The 21884-nt window shown below is 47.1% G+C and overlaps 1 protein-coding gene and 1 long non-coding RNA gene across 3 annotated transcripts; one reads left to right on the forward strand and one right to left on the reverse strand.

Moving 5' to 3' along the window:
• Window positions 1–6: 6 nt before the first annotated feature.
• LOC109370458 lies at window positions 7–7429 on the forward strand. Of its 2 annotated transcripts, none has more exons than XR_002120561.1 (3): window positions 7–829; window positions 954–1170; window positions 7148–7429. It is a non-coding gene; the product is annotated as an uncharacterized LOC109370458 (long non-coding RNA). The 2 variants fall into 2 exon arrangements; XR_002120560.1 differs by having other exon boundaries at window positions 7–97.
• Window positions 7430–7448: 19 nt separating this feature from the next.
• LOC104913658 (ectonucleoside triphosphate diphosphohydrolase 2-like) lies at window positions 7449–21878 on the reverse strand. The gene is made up of 9 exons (XM_010720766.2): window positions 19330–21878; window positions 16855–16972; window positions 15303–15453; window positions 14414–14573; window positions 13130–13345; window positions 11859–12131; window positions 11209–11304; window positions 10209–10337; window positions 7449–9205 (listed from the first exon to the last, which is right to left on the reverse strand). Exons 1-9 carry the CDS (start codon window positions 19441–19443, stop codon window positions 8975–8977), a joined length of 1488 nt encoding a protein of 495 aa, XP_010719068.1. The 5' UTR covers window positions 19444–21878; the 3' UTR covers window positions 7449–8974.
• Window positions 21879–21884: the final 6 nt, after the last annotated feature.

Genomic DNA, 21884 nt, shown 5'->3' on the forward strand with positions numbered 1-21884 from the left:
GCCTCACGCCGGGCGTCGGTTGGGGCGCGGGCGCAGCGCTGGGCGCGTTTGTTGCTCTCTGCCTCACCGCCCTGCCCGCGGTGGCCGTTGCCTTCAGGTGTGTGCTGGCTGCGGCATGCAGGCACGGGTCGGTGCCAAGGCAGGACCAAGTATGCAGCAGTGCCCTGTTAGGTTCTTTATCCAGTGTTACAGTGTGCACACAAATGGATGCACAGAGCAGACCAGTGGCTTTCCTGGGTTGGAGCTGGAATGGCGGCTGTGGCAGAGCTGTGCAGGGCGATGCCTTCATCCTGAGCTCCTGCTGCTCCAGCCCTGTCATTAGGCAGCCCAGCATCCCCAGCTGCATCGATTCCTCCTGGCTTACCTTTGCCCTGTCCCATTCTGCACCATTATCACTTATTACCCGGCTTCATTTGCACATTCTTGCACAGACAGCTCATCTGTTGGTCGTGGCTTCCTCAGGGCCTGCTGTGGCTGCTGTTTAAGCAGGGCCTTGTTATGATTACACACCTTCATTAGGATGCTAGTGAGGTCTGTAGGTCCTAGCGCTTCTTGTTCCATAATGGAGCTAGAACTTGAAAGCAGCTCCTAATTGTGCTCCCCAAGCCCTGTCAGTCGCAAAATGTTGCCTTGATGTGGGGGTGGACTGAGGCGAAAGCAGCAGATGACCTCAATTCTCTATACACAAACAGAGCATGCCGGGCTGGCACTCTGTGTACAGTTCAGGCACTCATGTAACACACAGCCACATTATGACTTGTATCTGTATCAGGATCTATGTTCAGATAACAATGACCCAACTGTTTCTGAGATGGGGTCAGGTGAGGAGGTAAGCATGAGACGAAGAATATCATGAAGGCTTTTGCAGGAGATAAAATAGCCTCTGGTTGTTGGCTTAATACAAGGGTGTGGGTGAATGACATTTTTGGCATGTAAACAACACGTACCCGCAGAAATGCTGGAAAGAGCCCAGGAGCATTTGGAGCAGCCCCAGAGGCACCTGGACAACCCTGGAGAGCCTGGGAAGAGCCTCAGAGCATCTGGAGGAACCTGAGAGCTGCCTGGGCAGCCTCCAGAGGCCCTGGGAGAGCCCTGTGCAGAGCACAGAGGTGCCCAGACAGGACTAGGAAGATGCACATCCTGCTCGTCCTCCACGTTCTGAGCCTGAAGGTAGGAGGCTTATGCAGTTCACTGCAAGACAGCTGAGTAATGCAAAGGCATTAGGGTCCAGATTTATCCCACATGATTATAGGCATGACATTGAATTAAATTGCTAACTCTGGGCTGCATTCATGCCAGAATCGGTGGAAGGGGTTGGCTCAGCTCACTCCAGCTCTGAGGAGCACTCTAACTACACCTTTTCTTGCACATAAAGGTATATGAGGTAACAAAATCCAAAATGTCTCTATCTTATACAAGTATCAAAGGCAGCTGGGATCAATCTGGACCAGACTTACTCAAGATTTCATGCAGCTGTGCAATAATCAGTAAAGACAGCTTTTCCTCCAGGATGTCATGTCATATCTTCAGAGTAAGATAAAAAATGAATACTGCCTTCTTTCTGATTAAAAAGATAGAAGGGAGCTTAATTTTGCCTGTGTTTTGCTGCTTGCGGTGTTCTGCTGTCTAGGAAAGTATATTCAGCACAAATTAAATTATCATCAAGGCCTGCTCAGAACAGCATTAGCAAGCTTCTGTGCTCATACAGCACAGAAAACTCTGCGTAAAAGCAGACTGGGGGGAGCCACTGCAGGGTTGGGAGGGGGTTTGCTGGTACACATGCTGCTGCGTTTCCTGCAGATAGAGGGCTTTTTTTTTTTCTTCCAGTCAGAAGGCAGAGGGCTGTGCATTAGTGGCAAAAGTCTATTTCCTTCCTTCATTAGAAATTATGAGCCTCTGTAGCCTATGCTTCTGCCAGCTTACGCTTGTGGTTCAGCCCTCTCTGCCTTCAGTGTTTGGGAAGCTGTTCATCAATGTGTAGAGTGAGAAATGGTGGCCGCCCCCAGCATTCACGATGGCAGCTAGGAAGTGGAATTACTCTGTACAATTAAGACTTTGGATACCCATCCCCAGCGTGCAAGCAGGGTCACACCCAGTATAGCAGGTGATAATGCCCCATGGGGTAGCTACAGTTTTGCTCCTGTGATGAAGTCTGTGGAGGTTTCCCTGGGAGATTCGGCCACCTGAAGATCCACGGATTAGGAAGCCTTTCACATTGTTCAGGCAACATTTATTTTTGCTATTTATATTCCACTCAGCCAGTACTTCTATACCTAGCTACATGCAGATCCACAGGAAATGACAATTCTATTTTAAATACTTTTGCATTTTTTAACTTAAAGCAGAATGCCATTTTTTCTAAGCTGTCTCTGAGAAGGAACATGGCCAAACTGCCAGCAGTCTCTACGGAGCACTGCTGGAGCTGCAGACCATTTTAGCCCTGTGACTTCTAATGCTCTGGCAGCCCAGCAATTACTGCTACCAGAAGGTGAGCTGGCAAGTAGTGAGGCTGCTTCCTGCCAGAACCTTGTCTCACATGAAGCATGCCTTCAAAGGCAAACCATCTGTACTAAGCTGACAATTCTGCAAGTCCTGGGAGAAAGAAAACACAAATTCTATGGCCCTGCATGAACAAAATGATAAAGTGCATTCCTAAATGTTCTTGGTTTAGTGGACACTCTGCACAGAGGAGCTGCTGCAGATTCCCAAGGCAGGGAAGTAGGAACATTGGAAAGTAATAGGAATAGCATGGAAAGGAACAGTTTGACCAATTGGGGCAGAAATGTGTCTTCCACATTGTGTCTTTTATTGAAGACATCTGGTTTAACTGGGATTTGATTTCTTTGGAAGCTCTCAAAACTTGCTGCAAGTGACAAATAAGGAGACTTCACCTCATTTAGATGCTTCCAAATTTCCCATCAGTGAGGATTGCTGTATGAATTAATGACTAAAACAGGGATGCTAAAAAACATTAGAGGCCACTATTGCCAAGCCAAAGTCGTGGGTTTAATCCAGAGGAAGACGTAGAAGTGAAGTTAAAACTAAACTGAAAGTTGCATTTCTTTTTTTTTTTTTAACTCTATTGTAGGTGGTTTTTTCCTTTAACTTTTTATGGTAAATGTTTTTATGAACTGTCTTTACTGCTTTCAGTATGGAAGCAAATTTTACTGTGAATACATTTGGTTTGAGAGAAATACCTCGAAAAAAAGTAATTTTTGAGTGCTGCCTTCCCCTTTTACAGAGCCACTGTTGTTCATGTGCTACGGGGGCTGTAATTCCTTATTCTTTACCAGCAAGCAAGGCAGCAGTTTGTGTCTCTGAAATACTGAACTGAGCCTTGGATCTGGGGTGGGGCTGGTGGGAACACAAACAAATCATGGAACTAATTTTGCTTAAATAGGTACAAATGAAGCTCTGAGTTCCAGAGAAGGAAGCTGCAGAATGAATGTGGGTGAAAGCCTGCTTCTCAAATTGCAGAGCTGTCAGTGGTGTCATTCCAGGTTTATGGTATAACCAAAGTGTGGCATGGGTATGAGCACACCTGGTCATTCCAGTCGTTCTGATTTTTCATTTCTAAGGATAAACAGTACTTTATTTTCAATGAATTACTGTTCCTGAGAGATTCTGCCTCATGTAGATCTTCCAATGAAGCAGGTATTGCAGGTGGGAGGTTACATCCAGAGGCTGCTGAGTGAGAGGTGCAGCTGCAGGATTCCTGGTTGAGAGGCTGTTGTGGTTTAACCCCACCAGCAGTTGAACACCATGCAGCCTTCTGCTCACCGTGGGGTGGGGGAGGGAATTGGAAGAGAAAAGGTAGAACTTGTAGGTTGAGGTAAAAACTATTTACTAGGACAGAAGAGAGCTACAACAGTAATGATAATAATTACATACAAAACAAGTGATGCACAACCAGCTGCTCACCTCCTGCTGCAGCAGCCCCCCCTGGCCAACTCCCCCCAACCTGAGTTTCCTCACATGATGTCATGTGCTATGGAATATCTCTGGCCAGTTGAGCTCAGCTGTCCTGGTTTTGCCCCCTCCCAGTTCCTTGTGCCCTCCCCAGCCCTCTTGCTGGCAGGACAGTGAGAAGCTGAAAAACTGAAATGTCTTTGGCTCTGTACAGTGCTGCTCAGCAAAAACTAAAACATCAGTTTGTTCTTAGCAATGTTTTTCTCCTTAGGCAAAAGCATAGCATCATACCAGACACTATAAAGAAAATCATCTCTGTTTCAGCTGTAACCAGGAAAGAGGAACAGCTGGTTGGGATCAAGCAGCAAGTCCATCCAGCCAGTATCTTGTCTCTAATGATCTAGCAGCCAGAGAGCAGCAGGGCAAACATACTTGGTTATGGGAGGTGGTTCTGGCAATTCTTTTAGCCATAAGCAAGCATCTTTTTGTTTAATAGCACTGGTAGATTGTTTTCGTATAAATTTATCTAATGACTTTTTACAGCTACATAAGCTTTTGACATAAACATGGACATCTGTCATGTTGAGTCCCATCATTTAACCATGATCTGTGGAAGAGCTCCTTCCATTTGCCCTCACGGTTTCTGCTGAGCTCCTCAGTTCAGAGGGGTGCTGTGGGCTTGTTACTTCTAGCTTGCACTCAAGAGGTCTTAAACATTGTCAGTGATTACTATGAAAATGAATGTAATGCTGAAGCAGCCTTTAATTGTCATAAGGATCAATATTAACTGGCTGTTTACATCTCCCTCGTGCTTTAAATGAGTGAACTTTGAACACTGCTCCCATGTTTTCCTCATTCACTGCAGTACAGTGCCCATAGATAAGCACTGTAAGTATCACCTTTCACTCAGCAGATATGCTCCTCTAACGAGTTTGCTCTGAGGAGCAGTGACTAACTCAGTCATGAGGTGGGCATATGGTGACACCCCCTGCTGTGACCAAAAATAAATCTTCCTTCACACAAAAGTTGATGTTATCATTCCTCCGTCTCTCTCCCATCTCCTCTCCCCCATTCCCCGTGCAGTCCTCTTCCAATTAGGGATTATTCTTTCTCTTATTGCCAAAAGACCCTTCATCGTACGCCATGCTATTGCCCCGTCTCTCTGCATGGAAATCTTTTTCCACTAATGCTGCTGTTTCTTATATCACTGATCAGAGCTGCTTTTGCCTCCCACATGTAGAGAACTTCCACAGTGCAGCATATCTTTTATCTCTATCCACATCAGGAGGCTGCTCATCGAGTTTCCGGACGAGCCTGCTTGCTAATGGATCTGATCTGCTGTGGGAGCAGCTACCGGCGTTAGGGATCTGCTGAGCTTGAAGGCGCTGCCCCGCCAGCCTCCCTCTTGTGACTAATCTCCGTCATTGCAACTCGGGAGAACGAGAATTTATGCTCGCAGCGCTTATTTAGGAGCACCCTACCGCAAGGAGACTATATCTCACGGAGAGCATAGTAGAAAGCAGGTCAAAGACTTTTCATTTTCATGGATTCCACTGTGTACTGGTGCACGTGGGAGTGACTAGATATGCTACTCTTGCAAAACCTCAGAACGCTTTAATTCAGGCATCTACTTGCCTGGATTTGATGGTGTTACAGAAAGACTTTTATTTTAAGATAGCTGTGGCAAAAATCTGTGTTTTGCTGATCCCAATTTTCATTTGGACTTGTTCTACTAATAGCATTTCCATCTACTTCAGTTCTGAATTAGCTCTTGAAGTGGGAGTGTTAGTCCATGAGGTAGGACATAAACATCATATGGCTTTCTACTTTGCTGGAAGATTATCTGATATATGATCATAGGCATGGTATAAGAACACAATTTAAAATCACAGAATCACAGAGTGGCCTGGGTTGGAAGGGACCATGAAATTCCAACCTCTGCCAGAGGCAGGGCCACCAACCTCCACATTTCATAGCAGCCCAGGCTGCCCAGGGCCCCGTCCAACCTGGCCTTGAACACCTCCAGGGGCATCCACAGCCTCTCTGGGCAGCTGTTCCAGCACCTCACCACACTCTTGTAAAGATGTTAGGGCTCACTCATGTCCTTCTCCCACAGTCCCAGGGAGCCTGGGTGCCTCAGAACAAGAAGAAGGGAGCAAGTCTGGTCCTGTTGTGCTGGACGTGGTACTGCAGAACTGCACTGCAGGCACCGTTGTTTATCTCAGTTGGTGTGGTAGTTCATTGGTACAGTCTGGATGGGATTTATTGGCTGGGATTCCATGATACTTTGGAAATACTATAAACTGGAAGAAAGACAAGGGTCTAATACACTCCTACAAACATGCTGACATGAAATTTAAGCTACTCTGTCAGCAGCAGGTCAGCGAACCTATTGTGTTTCTGGAGCTTTGGATTTCTTTCTTATGGATGCTTGCTGACAGCAGCATAACTGCATTGACATGTAAGAAGACATTACCTGCCAGAAGAGCTCTCCCATGGCTCAGCCCATAGTGAGAAGGGAGGGAGCTATGCATGAGGAATTTACACACAGATTAAAAATCTTCATTATTAATCATTTCCACAATTAACTACTGCACTGTAACCAAAGGCTGCAAGTATCTTTGTTTCAAAGTCGGTGAGGTAATCTAGAATCTCTTTTTAAGTAGATTTCTGCTGTCGAGGTAATCTGGGGATTAGTTCTGCACGTTTACGAGGTGTTGAAATGACAGAGCTGTTTCTGTAGGAAGTTGGTAGAAAGGAGCATGTTACCTTGATTGGCTTTCTTTCTTCTTGTAAGTTCCCAATTGTGCATTTTTTTATTTTTATGGCTGAAAACGCACTTCAGGGCTTTTAAAATACCAATTTAGCTCAGTGTCTAATGAATACACCTGTAATTGTTTATTTCTGCTGGATAGCATTTTTACTACTGCCCATTTGAAGCCTGGTTTACCCTGGCTGCTGGGGCTGCCTGTTGGGATGGGCAGCACAATCATTGTAGGAGAACAAATTTGCCTACTCTCATCTGGTACCACAACATACAAGCCATCAACCTGCAGCTGAAGACAGCAGTGGCTGTATTTGGAGGGAGAGTGGTGGCAAAGGAGAGACTAAAGCTACTACCAGTGTGTGGTGGCTGTTTTAAGATTGCGTTTCCAGAAGCAGGAGGATTGAAGTCTTGAGGATTTCCCCTCAAGACTGCTGCTGACTCCCCGATAACCTCAGTTTTTCTTCTGTGCAGGCTTGTCTGAAGCCCTCCTCTTCCTTCTTCAGATGGTTTGAGCAAAGAACACATCAAAGATGTTGACGTGTCTCTCATCAACTAAATACCAGCAGCCAAGTTATCTAAAGTCATTTTCTGCCTCCCTGCCACTGGGAAGAAAGTGCCTTCAGGGGTTCTCATTGTGTACCCCAGAAGTACACAGCGTAACAACTCCTGAGTAAACAGAGGCAAAGTCAGCATCCCTCATCCTCTCCTCTGAAACAGTTTGTATTCACAATAAAACCCCTGCTTTGATCTCTTGCCAAGAATAACACAGACAGTCTATTCAAACATCTTTAATAACATGATATAATTAAAAATATCTAACCTGCAACTCAAAGAAATGAATATGAAGCTTGTTTCAGTCTGTTTCCACACCCCTCCAAACTTGACTGACAGGTTCCAGACCTTCATTAGTTGGCCTGAAAATTTATGAACACACCAATACTAATAGATGGGGGTGGGAGGAGTGGGTTGTCCTATATGTGAATTAGGAACACAAGGGATTAATAACCAGGTTTGAAAGGATTTGAGTGCCATGGTAGCTTTAAATATCCTGCAAGGCAAATCATTGCATCTATGAGCATTTAAATTTCTGTTTTAAGTGGTCTGCAGTGAGTTGAAGGCACTTGGCCTTGGGCTTTAAACAACTGGTCTGTTTAAGTCTCTGAAGCATTCTGAGAGGTGAACTCTAAGTGCTTTAGTCAAAGGTCAGCATTTGTCTGAATCCATCCATTTTCTTCACAATAATGTGGAGAATTGTACAGCAGCTCCTGTTAGAAGAACAGAGCAGACCAGAGAAGCTGGAACGGCTGCCAAGTCCCAGAGGAATCCTGAATGTTGGACTGTAAAGTCGATTTGGTCACAGTCTAACATGAAAGTCGTCAGGCTGACAACTGGGAAAGCTGCTGCTCTTAAGTCTGTTCTTGCCTGAAGGACAGTGTTAGATATCACATTCCAGGGGCAGGGAGACAGGCAGTTCAGTGCAAATGAGTGAGCTGCCATCATGCACCCAATTTTAAGTGCGAGATAAAATATCTTAATATAAATCCTGGTTAAAGTGTTTAAATTGACAGTTTTAACCCTGAGTTACCACGACTCAGCTGAGAGACAGGAACTCCGCTGTGTGTCTATGCCCTTGGTTTCTCCTTTGATGTTCTGTATGTTTTGCACAGAGCAAGACCAAAGCCTGTTGCTTTTGAAGGATTCGGTCAGCAGGAGCATTCACTGGGTGGGATACATGGATACTGTCACTGAGATGGAAGGACAGGTGAGTGGTGGCAGGAAGAAAATACAAGTTTTCTTCCTTGGAGAGTCCAAGCAGGTCAGCAGCTGTATTCTGATTGTATTTTAAAGCTGTTCCAGTCTCCACTAGTGATATGTTGCAGGCATCTTCCCTCTTGTGGGCAAAGAAGAGGACAGAATGCCTTTTTAAATATAACTTTTCCTAATTAGACAGGATTATTCAATATTAACTTTACAATAGTGCTCCTGGCCCGCCTCCTCCTCAAGGGAATGTTTTCATTAGGTTGACACAAGTAATTGCAGTTGCAGCCCAAGCAAGATCTGTGCAAGCTGGTCTCATTTGGAGAATGTAGAGCTTGTCATCCACTGTGAACCTCAGGCTTCCAGCATGGCAGAATCTGTTTTCTCAGTGTACAGTCGTGCAAATGGTTGCAAAGTGAAACAAGGTCCTGAGACTCTTGCAGGAAAACCACCTGCATCCTCCAGGGATTTTCACCTGTGTGATTTCTGTATATACTCTGTTGGCTGCCCTCTGGCAAGAGAATCTAGTCCTGGAATAAGTCAGTTGTCATCAAAAACACTGCTGTTCCTGTTACTGAAGCTGTTCTCCTTGACCATCACTCGGTATGAGATGCGCATGAACGAGCCAGTGAGCAGCACCACAAAGAGGATGAGGAGCAAAGACCAGACACCTGGGTCAATGCCCTTGAGGAAGCTTGGGCTGTCCTGGGTGATGTCATTGGTCAGATTCAGCAGGTATCCAAGAGTCCAGACAGATGATGTGTCACCAGTCTATTGACAGGAAAAGGAGAAGAGATCAGAAGAAAAACTGGGTAGAACAGCTGTACTTCTGTGAACAGAACTAAGACCTTGCATGCTTTTGTTGAGACTGACCCATGGATTAGGCTTGAAATGAGCAGCTCTTCCTCTCTTAGGGCTCTGAGTGCACTGCTACACCTTAATTGCCCTAAACAGCCTCACCTGAGATTTCCACTCAGCCCCTCTGCTTACTGCCCTTGGAGCTCCATTTAAGCTCTGCCCTGAGCAGCTCTTTCTTTTCTGAGCTGTTTTTACTCCTGCTCTCTGCCTGATTTTCCCTGGTGGATCTCTCTTGTAAGTAGTTTTGCTTGTGGCCCTATTGGCTGAATGAACCTCAGACTGATGTTGTAGGGCACTTGTTTCTGGCTTTTCAGTTTGAGTTTGCTGGATGGACCGTGGACCTAACCTTGGTTTTGGCTGGTGATTGCTATGTGGCTGGCTGAACTGCTATTACTGATGCTGCCCTGCTCACATCTGAGGGGAGTCACACTTCTATTAGTGAGCTGAGAAATTGAAGAGTAAGCTTTTATTTTGTGAGTGTGAGGACCTGAATCAAATCCTACTTTCCTAAGTAGCTCCAGATCCTGGAGCAGCTGCCTTCACCAGCTGTAAAGCATGACTGGTTTAAAGGTGATTGCAGATATAGGGCAGAATCTTTTGGCTTAGGAAATATTATCCAAGCTTTGTCCATAGCCTTAAGTGATGACAAAGCAATCTTCCTTCACTTGCTTCTTGGACATGGATTCTTAAAGATAATATTGCTTTGAATAAGGTTTCGACCCATCTGTTTTTCATGAGTGGAATCCCTAGCTCTCTGACATTCTTTTTCTTACTTATAACAAATGTGAATTGATTTTGCAAAAATATCTTTTTGGAGAAACCTTGTTGGTTAGGTCTTGTAACACTGGAAGCAGTCTGGCTTTATTGAAATCATCTTACCTTTGTAATTGGATGTACCACACAGTAGATAACTGACCTGGAATGCATCCTGAACAGACTGATTGAAGTCAAAAACATATCCCTTTGTACTGAGATGAAAGATGAAGGCAGATACAATGCAGTAATCAGCAAGTGCATCCAGACTTGTCTGGGTCTCCTTGACTAGCTGGTGTTTTTTCCAAAGGAAGAACGAAAGGAGGAGAAAAAAAGTAAATATTCAGTAGTTAAATTTCAGGCGTGTTAAAAATGCTCCCTTTCTGTCTGGGACTGGCTGCAGGACTGGAGGAGGGGGTTTCAGTCCTGTCCTATCGTGCTGGGCTGTGGTCTGGAGACCAGTGCCACCTCTCAGTCCTTTTTCCCAATCTCTTTAAGGGACCTGGCAGTTTGGAGAGCTTCAGAACTGACAGCCAGGTCTCTTACAGCTGCATTGCAGGTCAACTGCTTGATAGGACTTTCTGCTCTGTGCTTAGGCTGAGCTAATGCTGCAGCCTTTCTCTCAGCAGGATCACTAACAAGGCCTTTCCCTTCTAAACAGAAGAGAAAACTTTAGGGAACTACTAAGGGGACTTTGCTACCCCACTAGCAAACCCTGTAAGAACTGGCTAGTTTAGATGTTGGTAAGGAAAGGCTGTCTGGTTGTTGTGTGCTTCAAATGAAGGTGCCCTTGTAAGACACCAGCTGAGGAAGAACTTCTGGAGACCCTGTGGCTTAGTCTTCATGAGCCCAGATGAAGTGGGATAGTCCCTGGAGTCTGAGCAGATGTGTTCCTTACACTGAAAGAACAGAGGATAACAGGAATATCAAAGTGATGTGCAGGAGTGAGTAGACAGGCTTCCTGCTTACTCCTTTATGTGCAGTATAAGGTAACTGTGGCTTCTCATGTGATTAAATGTAAGTGTACCAAGGGTAGCAGCTGAGATTGGAGAGGAAGGAAAATAAGCCTGTGACTTATAACTCTGTTAGTTTTGACCCATGTGGGCTTTTCCAAAAGGTTCCTGGCTTCCCACTATCCCTGTACAATAAATTATTCCATTTACCTCTTTGACAGACATCTCACAAAGCTTGTTGACTGCCTGACCCAACTCAGGAGAGGATGTGGTTTCCCTCAGGAACTCCATGGCCTCAGAAATCACCTACAATGGCAGCAAAAACAATTGTCACTTCCTCTCTCTGGGTGCTTTCTCTGAAATTCACTGTCTTTAGAATCTGGTCCTGGCTTAACACTCTAATGATAGATCCAAGGTTTCTGATACCAGCATGTGGATGGTGGAGCATCCTGGATGTCTGCTCAAAGTGGGAGTGGATCTTTTGCTTCACCAAGGACTTGGTATAAGAGGTCCTGCCCAGTGTAGCTCCCACCTTGCCCTGTACCTGCTGGATCATGTGAGCTCCTTTATGGCTCAGTGAAGCCCCAGAGTCTGACAGGCAGACACTGCTGGAATATGGAATGGAAAGGCTTTCTCATTGCAGTTGGTGGGAAGCCTCTGGTTCTTATTTGAATTATTCTTATTTATCCCAGTGATGGGGAGAGGACAAGAGAGCTTGTGTGGCACTAAGCAGAGCACTGGCCCACTTGCCTAGTAGAGGACGTTGTGACTGTTCCCTCTGTATTTATTAATGACTGAACTGGTCCCATTTATTGTATTCCCAGTAGTAATTGGCTACCCCAGAGTAAATGAGAACCCACCAGAAACCTGGTTTGGAGGGGCTTGGCAGCACTTTTGGGGAAATTATTGAGGAAGCTGCAGGAAGAGGAGGAGTTGAGCAGTCTTTGCACAAGTCTCATGCAGGCAGAGGGATTGCTGGTGCCGGTGATGTTGAAAACCTGGTCAGGGTTGGGGATATCCAGTGTGTCATCACTGACAGTACAAGGCCCTTTGTGCACCGAGTTCCATTGCACTTCTTGGAAGTAGCTGAGGGGCCAGCAGGGGTTAGGCACAGTTTTAGCACTTCCTTGTTCCTGGAGAGAGAATAAAACAAGGGCTGTGAGAGAGGAGGTTGGCATCCCAAGGCTTTATAGATAAAATGCACGTGATGAGGAAGAGTTGTTTTTTCTAACACCGTGTTGTAATTGAGTGGGCATGCTGCAAAAGGTTTGTCAAACCTTATCTCAGCTATTGAACTGCAAGACCCAGACTGATGCAGCAGGATCCCAGCTCCTGCTGAGTTCAGTGTGAGCTGCAGCAGCTGGATCTCCTGTGGGAGGCTGAGGAGTCCTGGCTTGTGGGAATCATGGCCCTACCTGCTCAATAAATTAAGGTACTCTTTCTAGTGAAAGGCTGTTCTGGTCTCCTTTCCATGTGCTTCCTGTTTTGCCCACGTTCACAAGTCTGATCACTGAAACGGAAGGTGATCCCACTTACGTTAGGCAGCCAGCCAGGTGTGGGTAAGTCACTGTTTTATGATGCTGCAGCCCCCATGCTCTCCATTAGCAAGCGTGACCTGGGTGGCATGCAGGTGCCCAGCCCCCTCTCAGTTGGCTGCTTGCCCACTAAAGCTGTGTGGGGCTGAAGAAGCCCTTTGAGAATGAGTGTTCTTCATCTCTAGGAATTCCCCAGCATAACTGTGGGTAGCAGGTCTCTCCAGGATATCCAGGTCTCTACCTTGAGTGTGATTTTAGCTCCTCTTTGTGCTCCACTATATTAAGTAGTGAGCCAAAGATCCTGTCAGTAGGAAACCCCAGGATGGGTACCTTTATGTCTGCTTGGAGGGCATTGGTTCAGACATCGAGAGCATGTTTGACAAATGCCCTGGGTTGGGTTTTGTTGTTGTTGTTGTTGTTGTTGTTGTTGTTGTTGTTGTTGTTGTTTTGTTTTTTAGATATGTGAACACTCTCTGCTAGAGACACATACTGACATTTTGCCTATAAGCAGCTACATGTTATGCAACTGTCATTTGGTACAAAGGGCTGACATGATATCTAGGAACCTTCCAAGAGCCCTTTTGGCAGATACTCACTTGTATGAGCATGGAGAGCAGCCTGCTGCGGAGCTGGTCTGTGCCGTGGCAGGGACAGTGGTGGGTGTACACTGTGTGTGTCTGCCCATACAGCTGCAGCCTCACTCCCTCCTGGTTCCCTTCTACCTTGGAAGTGAGCTGTGTTGAGGCTCCTCCTATGGACAGGACTCCTGCCATTCCATTTCCAGATGGGACCATTTGTCCTCGCCAGTCGTACTGACCCAAAAAGAAACAGAGAAGTAGTTCTTAAGGCTTGCTACATCTGGGTTTTAGTCAGATGCAAACATTAGTGTACAGAGAAAGCAACTTCTGGTGCAGTAAAGCCCACCTGTTTCTTTCCCCCCACAGGACACCGGGATGCTAAACTGCTGGCTTTGGAGGGAACAATGGCTGTGCAATGGCTGCCATCTGCACAGAGCTCCCCAAAGTGAGAGCAAACAAAGCTCACCACTTGGGATAGCTGATCTCAGCAATAGTGTGAGCAGGGGAGAAGATGGTGGTAGAGAGGGAGAGGGAGGTTCCCAGGTGGGCAGGTACAGGCTTCAAGTGCTGCCTCAGTGCTGAAGCACTCTCCCATCAGAAGAACCCTATGGTTTCATCTTCCACAGAACTCATTTTGCCAGTGCTGAAGTTTATGATGTGGACAGGAAAGCTTACACTGACTGCAGACATGAGCACTCTGTTGCTAGCCTGGGGAATCTGCTTTGCTGCCAGCAGGATTAGCAATTTCCTAGCTGGCGCATGCTTGCTGCAATTTATCAGACCTGCCTTTCACTTCCCTGCTGTGGGGTAACTCAGTTGCTGCTATCTAGCCTGCTTTTCTTTTGCACTTTGAATCCTTCCTGAGGTGCAGCAGATTGAGAACGTATGGAGTGAGCAAGGAAAATTAAATATATTTTTGTTGTTGTTGTTGTTCCTTCTGAATTAGTACCTTCTGAATACAGAGCAGGGCTCTAGCATGGGACACCCAGCTATACTCCTGCTAGCATCAGAATGAGAGGAACATCTATGGGCTTTTTTCCTTGCTTTGCTGTTTACAGGTTGTTGCCTGCAGGCAGCAGCAATGCATTTGGAAGTAGAACTGTAGGGACCTGATCAGGGGAGGACCAGGCTGTTTAAAGTTATCGATGCAAGCATCCTTGATGTGTTGTCCAGAAAATTAGGGCAGCTACACGAGCATGTGTAGGCAATGTTGTATTTGGTCCTTCAACTCATTTTTAACCATATCGCGTTCCCTAGCCAGCTGGTGTTGGATGTAACATGCCTCCTCTAGAAATTCTTTACCTTGAAGAAGTTCTCCAGAATGTAGTTAACAGCAACCCAGTTGAATGCTTCCTCATCTGGACTGGACAAGATTTGTACCCTCTGAAAGTCAAAGGGGGATGACTTCAGGGCCACAGTCAGGGCTGCAAGGAGATCATCAGAGAGGGTGGGATGGCTGAGGCTAGATAGAAAAGAAAAAGAGGGCATGTTTATTGTGCTTTGCCAGGAGCAGTCCACGGTGGGCACAGCTGCAGAACATGTGCTGTTCTCCCCATTTTTGGGTAGCAGCGTGGTGAGACAATAATCCTGCTGCTGCTTCCCTCTCCCCTTGCACAGCACTGGTGGCAAGAACAGCCTGCACAATAGAGATAGAGATATGATTTGATCAGCTGTGCCACCATTCAAGAATTTTGGAGTTTAGTACCCTCTGCCACTGAGAGATGCTGTGGCCTTACCCCACTGACTTTCTCCCTCTAGACCTTACTCTCCCCCAGTGTCTGAAAGGAGACAGTTCCCAGTAATGAGGTGACTGAGAGCAGTTTCCACAGAAGTGTGTATCATAAAGTGGATCTTCCCACCACTGCTCCCAACCTGCTGACAAGAAAAACCTCTGCAGCCCGTGCTGCGTGTCATGTCAAGTGAAAACAGCTTCCAGACTGACAGATGTTTTCCCTGGCCCTCATTGCAAAAGTGACCAGGAGCAAGACTCATCTTCATAGGTGCCCTGGGAGATGTGGTGTGGTCACAGCCATGCCGTACTCCCCTTGAGTGCATGGGGAGCTGAAGAAGGTTTACCTGACCAGCAGATTAGGAATGAAACACAGTAGAGCAAACGGTGAGATTTTTGTTTACAGAATGATCCGCATGATGTGTGCTGATCTCTGGGTGTGGGTTCGCAACATGCACTCACTTCAGCTGCCTTATGCTGGTGGTTGCTCCCAGGTACAGGGGAGTCTGGCTGTGCTGCTCTGCCGGGATCTTGCTCTGGGCCCAGTTCAAACATGTATCCAAGATCTTTCCTACTTTCTGAGGAGAATCTGAGTAGTTGAGGATTTCTGGACCTGAGGATCAGGGGAAAGAATGGAATTTTCTATGGAATATGTGGTAGAAGTGAGAGCTGTTATTAGAGAGCCTCCAGGACATGCATAAAGACAGGACACTTCACAGGTGGAACAAAGGAGTTCTTCCTGTTCTTCAGTCTTGCTCTTCTGGGAGCAAAATGGTAAACATGTGAATACCAGTTTGCATTAACCTAACCCCAGCTATGCTGCTAAGATATCTTGTGAGTGACTGTGAATCAGATGCATGGCTGCTGCAACAGCTGAAGCTGTCTCAGCCCACGGGGGGGAAAATTGTGGCTTTAACCACTTTAAATGATGAGCAAAAGGCCATGCAGACGCACTGAAACTGATGTGCCAGATCCTTCCTCCAGCCACTTCCTCCTGTGGTTTCTGAACCCTGAGCCTACAAGCAAGGCACCTCTGCTCTAGAGGAAGTTGGTGCTGTGCAGAGGGAAGCTGCGTGCAAGCCCTGACTCATCTTGCCAGCACAATTCAGTGTGGCTTTAAGTGTTGGTTTTGAACTACTGTCCAGAAAGAGCCAAGAGCCTTGCTTCCTCATCCTCTGCCCCTCTTGCCTTGCTGGCTTTGTGTCCCTCTCCCATCAGCTTTGCTGTCTTGGGCCCTGCATGGAGCTGAGCTACTATTACCTATGGCCATGCAGACTGAGGACTGCCTCTCTTCTGGGAAGGAGACTTGCCTTGGTCTCTTCCTACTGCTGACAACTTACAGCTGTTTCAAATAAGTCTTTGAGCACTGAGCTACAGCTGCTTTTTTTAAACCCAGACTGTGACAGCAATCAAAGGATACACAAGGTTTCAGGGAGCCTTGTTGTATTATTTGTGGGTGGCTTACTTTGCTAGCAGTCTGCAAGAGCATCAATCCCCTGCTTGTTCTCTGGTTGCTTTGCTACTGAGAGTTCAGGGTTTCCCAGTATCCTGTGATAATCACATTTCAACATCAAAGCAAAGCAAGACTGAGAGATTAAAAAAACAAAAAACAAACAAACAAAAAAAAACCCCAAGCATTAAGGCATGAGAACCCTTTTTGATGGCATCTGTGGGGCTGAAGCAACTCAAACTAGTGAGCAACACCCTGGTATTTTCCAAAATATGACACCTAAAGCTGAACAGAACTCATGCTTTTACCATCAAACCCTGCATAAGGGGTTAGAATTGTCATGCTTGGAGCACAGTGTGGAGGAGGGAGAAGTTGCCAGGAGTCACCCTGTGGCCAGGCTTGCCTCCATTGCTGCTCACATCTCCCCTGGGTGAGGAGCTCAGCAGCATTGCCTTGATATAAGAGCCAAGGAAGTTGCAGTAATGGACCACGGGCAGTTTTTTTCTGTTTTTATCCATCCCATACTAATTCCAGAGACCAGCAAGCATGAATCTGGCACCTTACCTTGCACTGTGCAGGAACTACACTCTTTGATCACCCCGGTCTTGTTTGCCTTGGTGGTGGTCCACTGGTAGATGAACAGGATGGTGCGGGATGGGCCAGCATCCACAACAATGCCATACTGGAAAATCCCAAAAACATTTTAGATGAATACCACTGAATGCTCACTTCTTTGTTATTGTAGGGTTGCTAAGTGTTACATAGGTACCCTGGGTTGCCTACACTGCATTATTCGAGTTAACTTTTTACATTCAAAGAAAGAGGTGAAGACAAAAAGTGAAGTGCATGTGCAGTGAACCAGCAGCATTACTGAATGAGAAGCAGAAGGAATAGAAAAATACCCAGAGATGTGTAATTCCTACAGTGGCATGCTCTGTAGCTGTTCCTGAAAGCAGGCAAAGGGCTTCCGTTGCAAGCTGAGCTATCTGGAACTCAGGAGAGGCTCTAGTGCAGTAAAAGAGAGATCTATGCAGTCTATCAGCTGATTCTGAGACTGACTGGTCTTGGGTTGGTTTGTTAAAGAGGGAAGGCTTTCATGAAGCACTCAGAGGGCTGTGGCTTGTTCCTGCTTCTGAAGAAGCTGAGAATCTCACATCCCTACTGCAGGGAGGAAAAGATGTGATCTGGGTTTGCTCTGATGTGTGCCAAGCCTGTTGAAGTTGCAGCATGCACTTTTAAATGCAGTGGTCCCATGGAGACCAAGATGATGTCTCGGTAGAAACTGCAGCAGCCAGCATGAGATTTCTCAACATATTGTGCACGGCCATATTCTCCTGTTGTATAGTTACATGGAAAGCCAAGGGTTCCCCAGCATCCTATGATAATCACATTTCAACATCAAAGCAAGACTTGAGAGATTAAAAAGAAGAAAACCCCCAAGCATTAAGGCATGAAACCCTTTTTGCTGGCATTTGTGGGGCTGAAGCGACTCAAACTAGTGAGGAAAACCCCAGTATTTTTCAAAGTATGACACCTAACGCTGAACAGAATTCATTCTTTTACCGTCAAACCCTGCATAAGGGGTAAGAATTGTCATGCTTGGAGCACAGTGTGGAGGAAGGAGAAGTTGCCAGGAGTCACCCTGTGGCCAGGCCGAGGGCTTTCTTGATCTCTTTGCAGTGCAGGATCTGATCTGGTTGGGTAGCCCAGTGTGGAGCCAGGAGTTGGGCTCACCGGCCCTTGTGGGTCTGTTCCAGCTCAGGGTATTCTATGATGCTATACTGACTGAGCTGGAGTACCCTGCAGCCCATGCTCAGAACAGCCTTTGTGCTAGCATAGGGTTTCACTTCACTACTGCAGTCTGGGACACCTCCTACACAGATCTGGGAGGTATGTGGTAGCGTATGGTCTTACCTGCATCTTGCACAGAAATATTCATAACTGTGACTGAGTGGGAGGGGAAACCTTCAGAGAGGTTTGTGCTGTCAGAAAGGTTTCAGCAGAATATGGAGCCTGGCTGCAGCCCTGAGCACTGCCTGCACCCTTCTGGGAGCTTCCAGTTTCACTGGGCTCAGTGCTGGGGCCAGAGCCCAAGCAGAATGTGGAAGGACGCAGTTCTGCTCAAGCCTGCTGGCAACCTCCTACATGAGTGACAGCTCATATTTCTGGCAGGGACGTGTCAGCTGCACTAGGAGAAGAGGAAACGAGTGGTCTTGGCAGAGAAGCTGGGATTTTTTTCTCCCTCAAAAAATGAGAGGCTGCTGCTGGGAGCGCAAGGGGTCACCGCATCGATGCCACAGATCAACGTCAGGGAAGGACAGAGAGCTGCTGGGAAGAACTTGGAGCAATAGGATTTTTTTTAAATCCAGTTCAATTTGACAAGCATGAGAAAGGGCAGCATCTCTAACCTACTTCTTTTAAACCAAATCACGCAACTGAGCTCATCTCAGCAGCTTTGCATCAAGAAGCATGAGCAGATCTAACTGCTGCTTTGAGCAGGCTGAATCTTTGCCTAAAATCAAGAGAATAAGAGACAGAAGAAGAGAAGTAGAAAATAAAGCTCTACTGTTTTTCAAGAAGGATGCAGCTCTTTCCCTGTGCTGAAGCTGTGGATCCTTCCTGCTGTAGGATGGCTCCTGCTGTGGGCTGCTTCTGCCCAGCCTGCGCCGAACATCACTGATGGATGGATGATGGTGAGCCTGCTCCTTCCCTGAGCAGCTGGGCTCTTGGGCCCAAAGAGGGTGGTTTGTCTTCGGCTGAAAAAGCCGCGGCATGCTGAAGGATGCCCTCCCATCCTCAGACTTGTTCTGATCCCTCAGTCAGTTGTTTCAGGCTACAAAGTCACTCAGTAGTGCAATGAATGTAAAAAGTAACAACACACCTGTTTGTAGTTCAAATGTCTATCTTGCACCAGGGAGGAGCACAAGGAAACTGGCAAGTTCTCCCCAAGAAGCAGCCCTGGAGCTGAGGACATTGTTTTTTGCATGTTGCCCTGTGTGACCTTGTTTGCCCACCCCTGGCAGAGCCATTCACCCTTACCTTGGTCCTGAGCGGGGCAATGGGCACATCTTTGGTGGAGACGCAGAGCAGCACGATGCCTGTCAGTCCTGCCACGATCACCAGCCAGGGGGGAAGGAGCTCTCGCCAAGACATGGAGCACTTTATACTTTTTCAGACAGTGAAAGAGGAAGCACAGGAGCAGCACAGAGCCCACATCTGACAGCGGCTGCTTTCGGCAGGCTTTAAAAAGAGGAGAAAGGCGGGGCCGGGGCCAGTCTCTGGCTTCAGCCCAACCCCAAGCCGCAGGACCATGAGAAGCACATGGGCTGAGCCACGAGTCCTTCGGCCGGCCATGCAGTTGGTGCAGCCGTGGCTTTGTGCCATCCCGGCGCTCACTCAACAGCGCTGCAACCTCGAAACCGCCCTGGGCGATAGTGTTGAGGTAAACAAAAATGCTGGGCGAACTCTGTTTAATAAGCAGAAAGCAGGCAAACTCTCATCGCTTTGGTATTCTGTGCCTGGCAGTGCTAGTGAGAGCTGCCAAAATTAGAAGTCAGGAAACTCCTTGTAGCTGGGTTTCCTTTTCATCCGAGAGCTGCGCACGGCTCCACTGTGGGTCTGGGGCACTCCCTGCAACATGCCTTTGTCTGTGAGAGGTGGTTTTGGCACGCTGGGAAAATGTGTGTTTGGGTTTCCATGTGCAGGAGGCTCTGGGTGGCTTGCCCTTTGCTATGGGGGCTGCTCGGGCCGTTTGTCCACCCGAGCTGAGATCGCTATCAGTGCCTGCTTGCCCCTTCTCAGCATCCCCATGGGAAGGACAGCCCTAGACTTAACAAAACGTGCCCCTCTTCCTCCTTTCCAGTGTCACAAAGACACATCTCTGAAACCAGAATTTCTGAAGAAAAATCTCATAGCCACAAGAGGGATATTTCCTTCAAGTATTCTGATCTGTTTCCTAGTGATTGGGTCTAGTAATAAAACTGCAGCTGCTCTAAAAGTTTTTTGGCTTGAGCAAGTTGGGCCGTTAATTGGTACAGACCTCTTGTCCCTGCGGCCACTGGAGGCTTCCCCTGTCAGGCCTCTTCCTGCAGAACCAAAAGAATTGCACCATTCTGATGTGTTTGGAGATGTCTGTCTTAGTGCTAGTGCCTTGTTTTCCTGCAGGTTCGGAGTCATGTTGGGGTTTTGTGGCTCACACCAGAGTGTTTGTCTGAGGGCTCATGCCTGTGGGCTGCTCATGGCAGTTCATGCCAACATTGTGGCACTGATAAAGAGGCAACCTTGAGACAAGGGATCCTTATTTTTGCCCCTGCTTCAGGTGGACTGGGAGGCTCTAAATCGTGAAGTTAGAGTTGTTGTTCTGCCAACTGCTGGGCAACAACTGGGCAGTTGCTGGAGGGGTTTTTGTGATGACTTGAGTTTGAACTTCTTTGAACTAAAAATGTGCAAATATTCCTATGCAGCCACAAAGGAAAGTACTGCTTCTGTGCGCCATGTCTGGATAAGTTGCCTGAGGTACGAGGTGTCCGCGTAAAAACTCATAAAAATCTCAAAGTAACCCAGCTGGAGATTCCAGCCGGGCAGGGAAGAGAACAACCTGGGGCATGGCTGGAGATCTCATGGAGAATATAAATAGGATTGTTATTCCACTCTGTAGCAACTATCCTGAAAGTTTGGGCCTGTGGAGGCCAAAGGATGGTTGTGGAAGGGCCCCTTTCCCTTGCTGTCTGTTGCAAATCTCCCAAAACACAGCCAAAAGACAAGAGTTTGAGAGGAGACACTGATTTATTCTGCACAGGGAGTGAGGTGGGATATTCCCACAGATCTAGTGCACAGTCTGTACATTGGATTCTGTTTATAATCCAGTAAGTTTTCATGACTCACCTATCTAATATGTAATGACAGGACAAGAGGGAATGGCCTCAAGCTGCACTAGGAGAGGTTCAGGTTGGATGTTAGGGAGCATTTCTGCCTCAGAGGGAGGTGTTCCATCCCCCAGAGCATTTTTGTGGCCCTCCTGTGGATGTGCTTCAGCAGGTCCCTGTCTCTCATAACCACTCCTACCTATGGCATATTCATAGAATTACGTACATACAAGGTTACATGACGTATTTGAATCTTCTGAGCTCATCTGGGACCTTCAGTGTTCTCTGGTGGTAATTTGGGGAGGTGTCCCACTCTTCGGTCATCCACGGGTACAAGGACACCTCGTCCCTTGGCCGCTGTCTAGGAGTTGTACCTCCTCTGGATGGCTGTCCTTGTTCCTTATTTATGGCACTCGGATCTTTGAAGAGAAGTTCCATCACAGGAAGGTTGTTTTTCCGAGATAAGGAGGACATCTGGAACTTAAAGCTGTGCTTCAGCCTTGAGCAAAATAGCTCAACCGGACAAAAATGTTAAATAATCGCCTTCTGAGTCATCACCCTTAATGACGTCGGCTGTATTTCCCGATCTCATCCCCTCCTTCCCGGGATCAGCCGCGAGGTCTCAGCTTCCCGGAACGTTTGTTTGGCGGATCGAGTTCCGGACGGACGGAGCGAGCGTCGGACCGCGCCGCGCTGGGGGACCGGGAGCGGACGGACCGCGGCGGGAGC

Source organism: Meleagris gallopavo, chromosome 19 (assembly GCF_000146605.3).
Source record: "Meleagris gallopavo isolate NT-WF06-2002-E0010 breed Aviagen turkey brand Nicholas breeding stock chromosome 19, Turkey_5.1, whole genome shotgun sequence".
In the NCBI taxonomy this organism is placed as follows: domain Eukaryota; kingdom Metazoa; phylum Chordata; class Aves; order Galliformes; family Phasianidae; genus Meleagris; species Meleagris gallopavo.

Bases quoted from the DNA above. Each gene is read 5' to 3' on its own strand.
- LOC104913658 (XM_010720766.2), bottom strand. From the start codon at position 19,443: ATGTCTTGGCGAGAGCTCCTTCCCCCCTGGCTGGTGATCGTGGCAGGA. The intron at 12,132-13,129 runs GTGAGTATCTGC...TTCTCTCTCCAG, and splicing joins TGCTCTCCATGCTCATACAA to GAACAAGGAAGTGCTAAAAC. The intron at 11,305-11,858 runs GTGGGTTCTCAT...CTGCCATTGTAG, and splicing joins CCCTCCAAACCAGGTTTCTG to GTGATTTCTGAGGCCATGGA.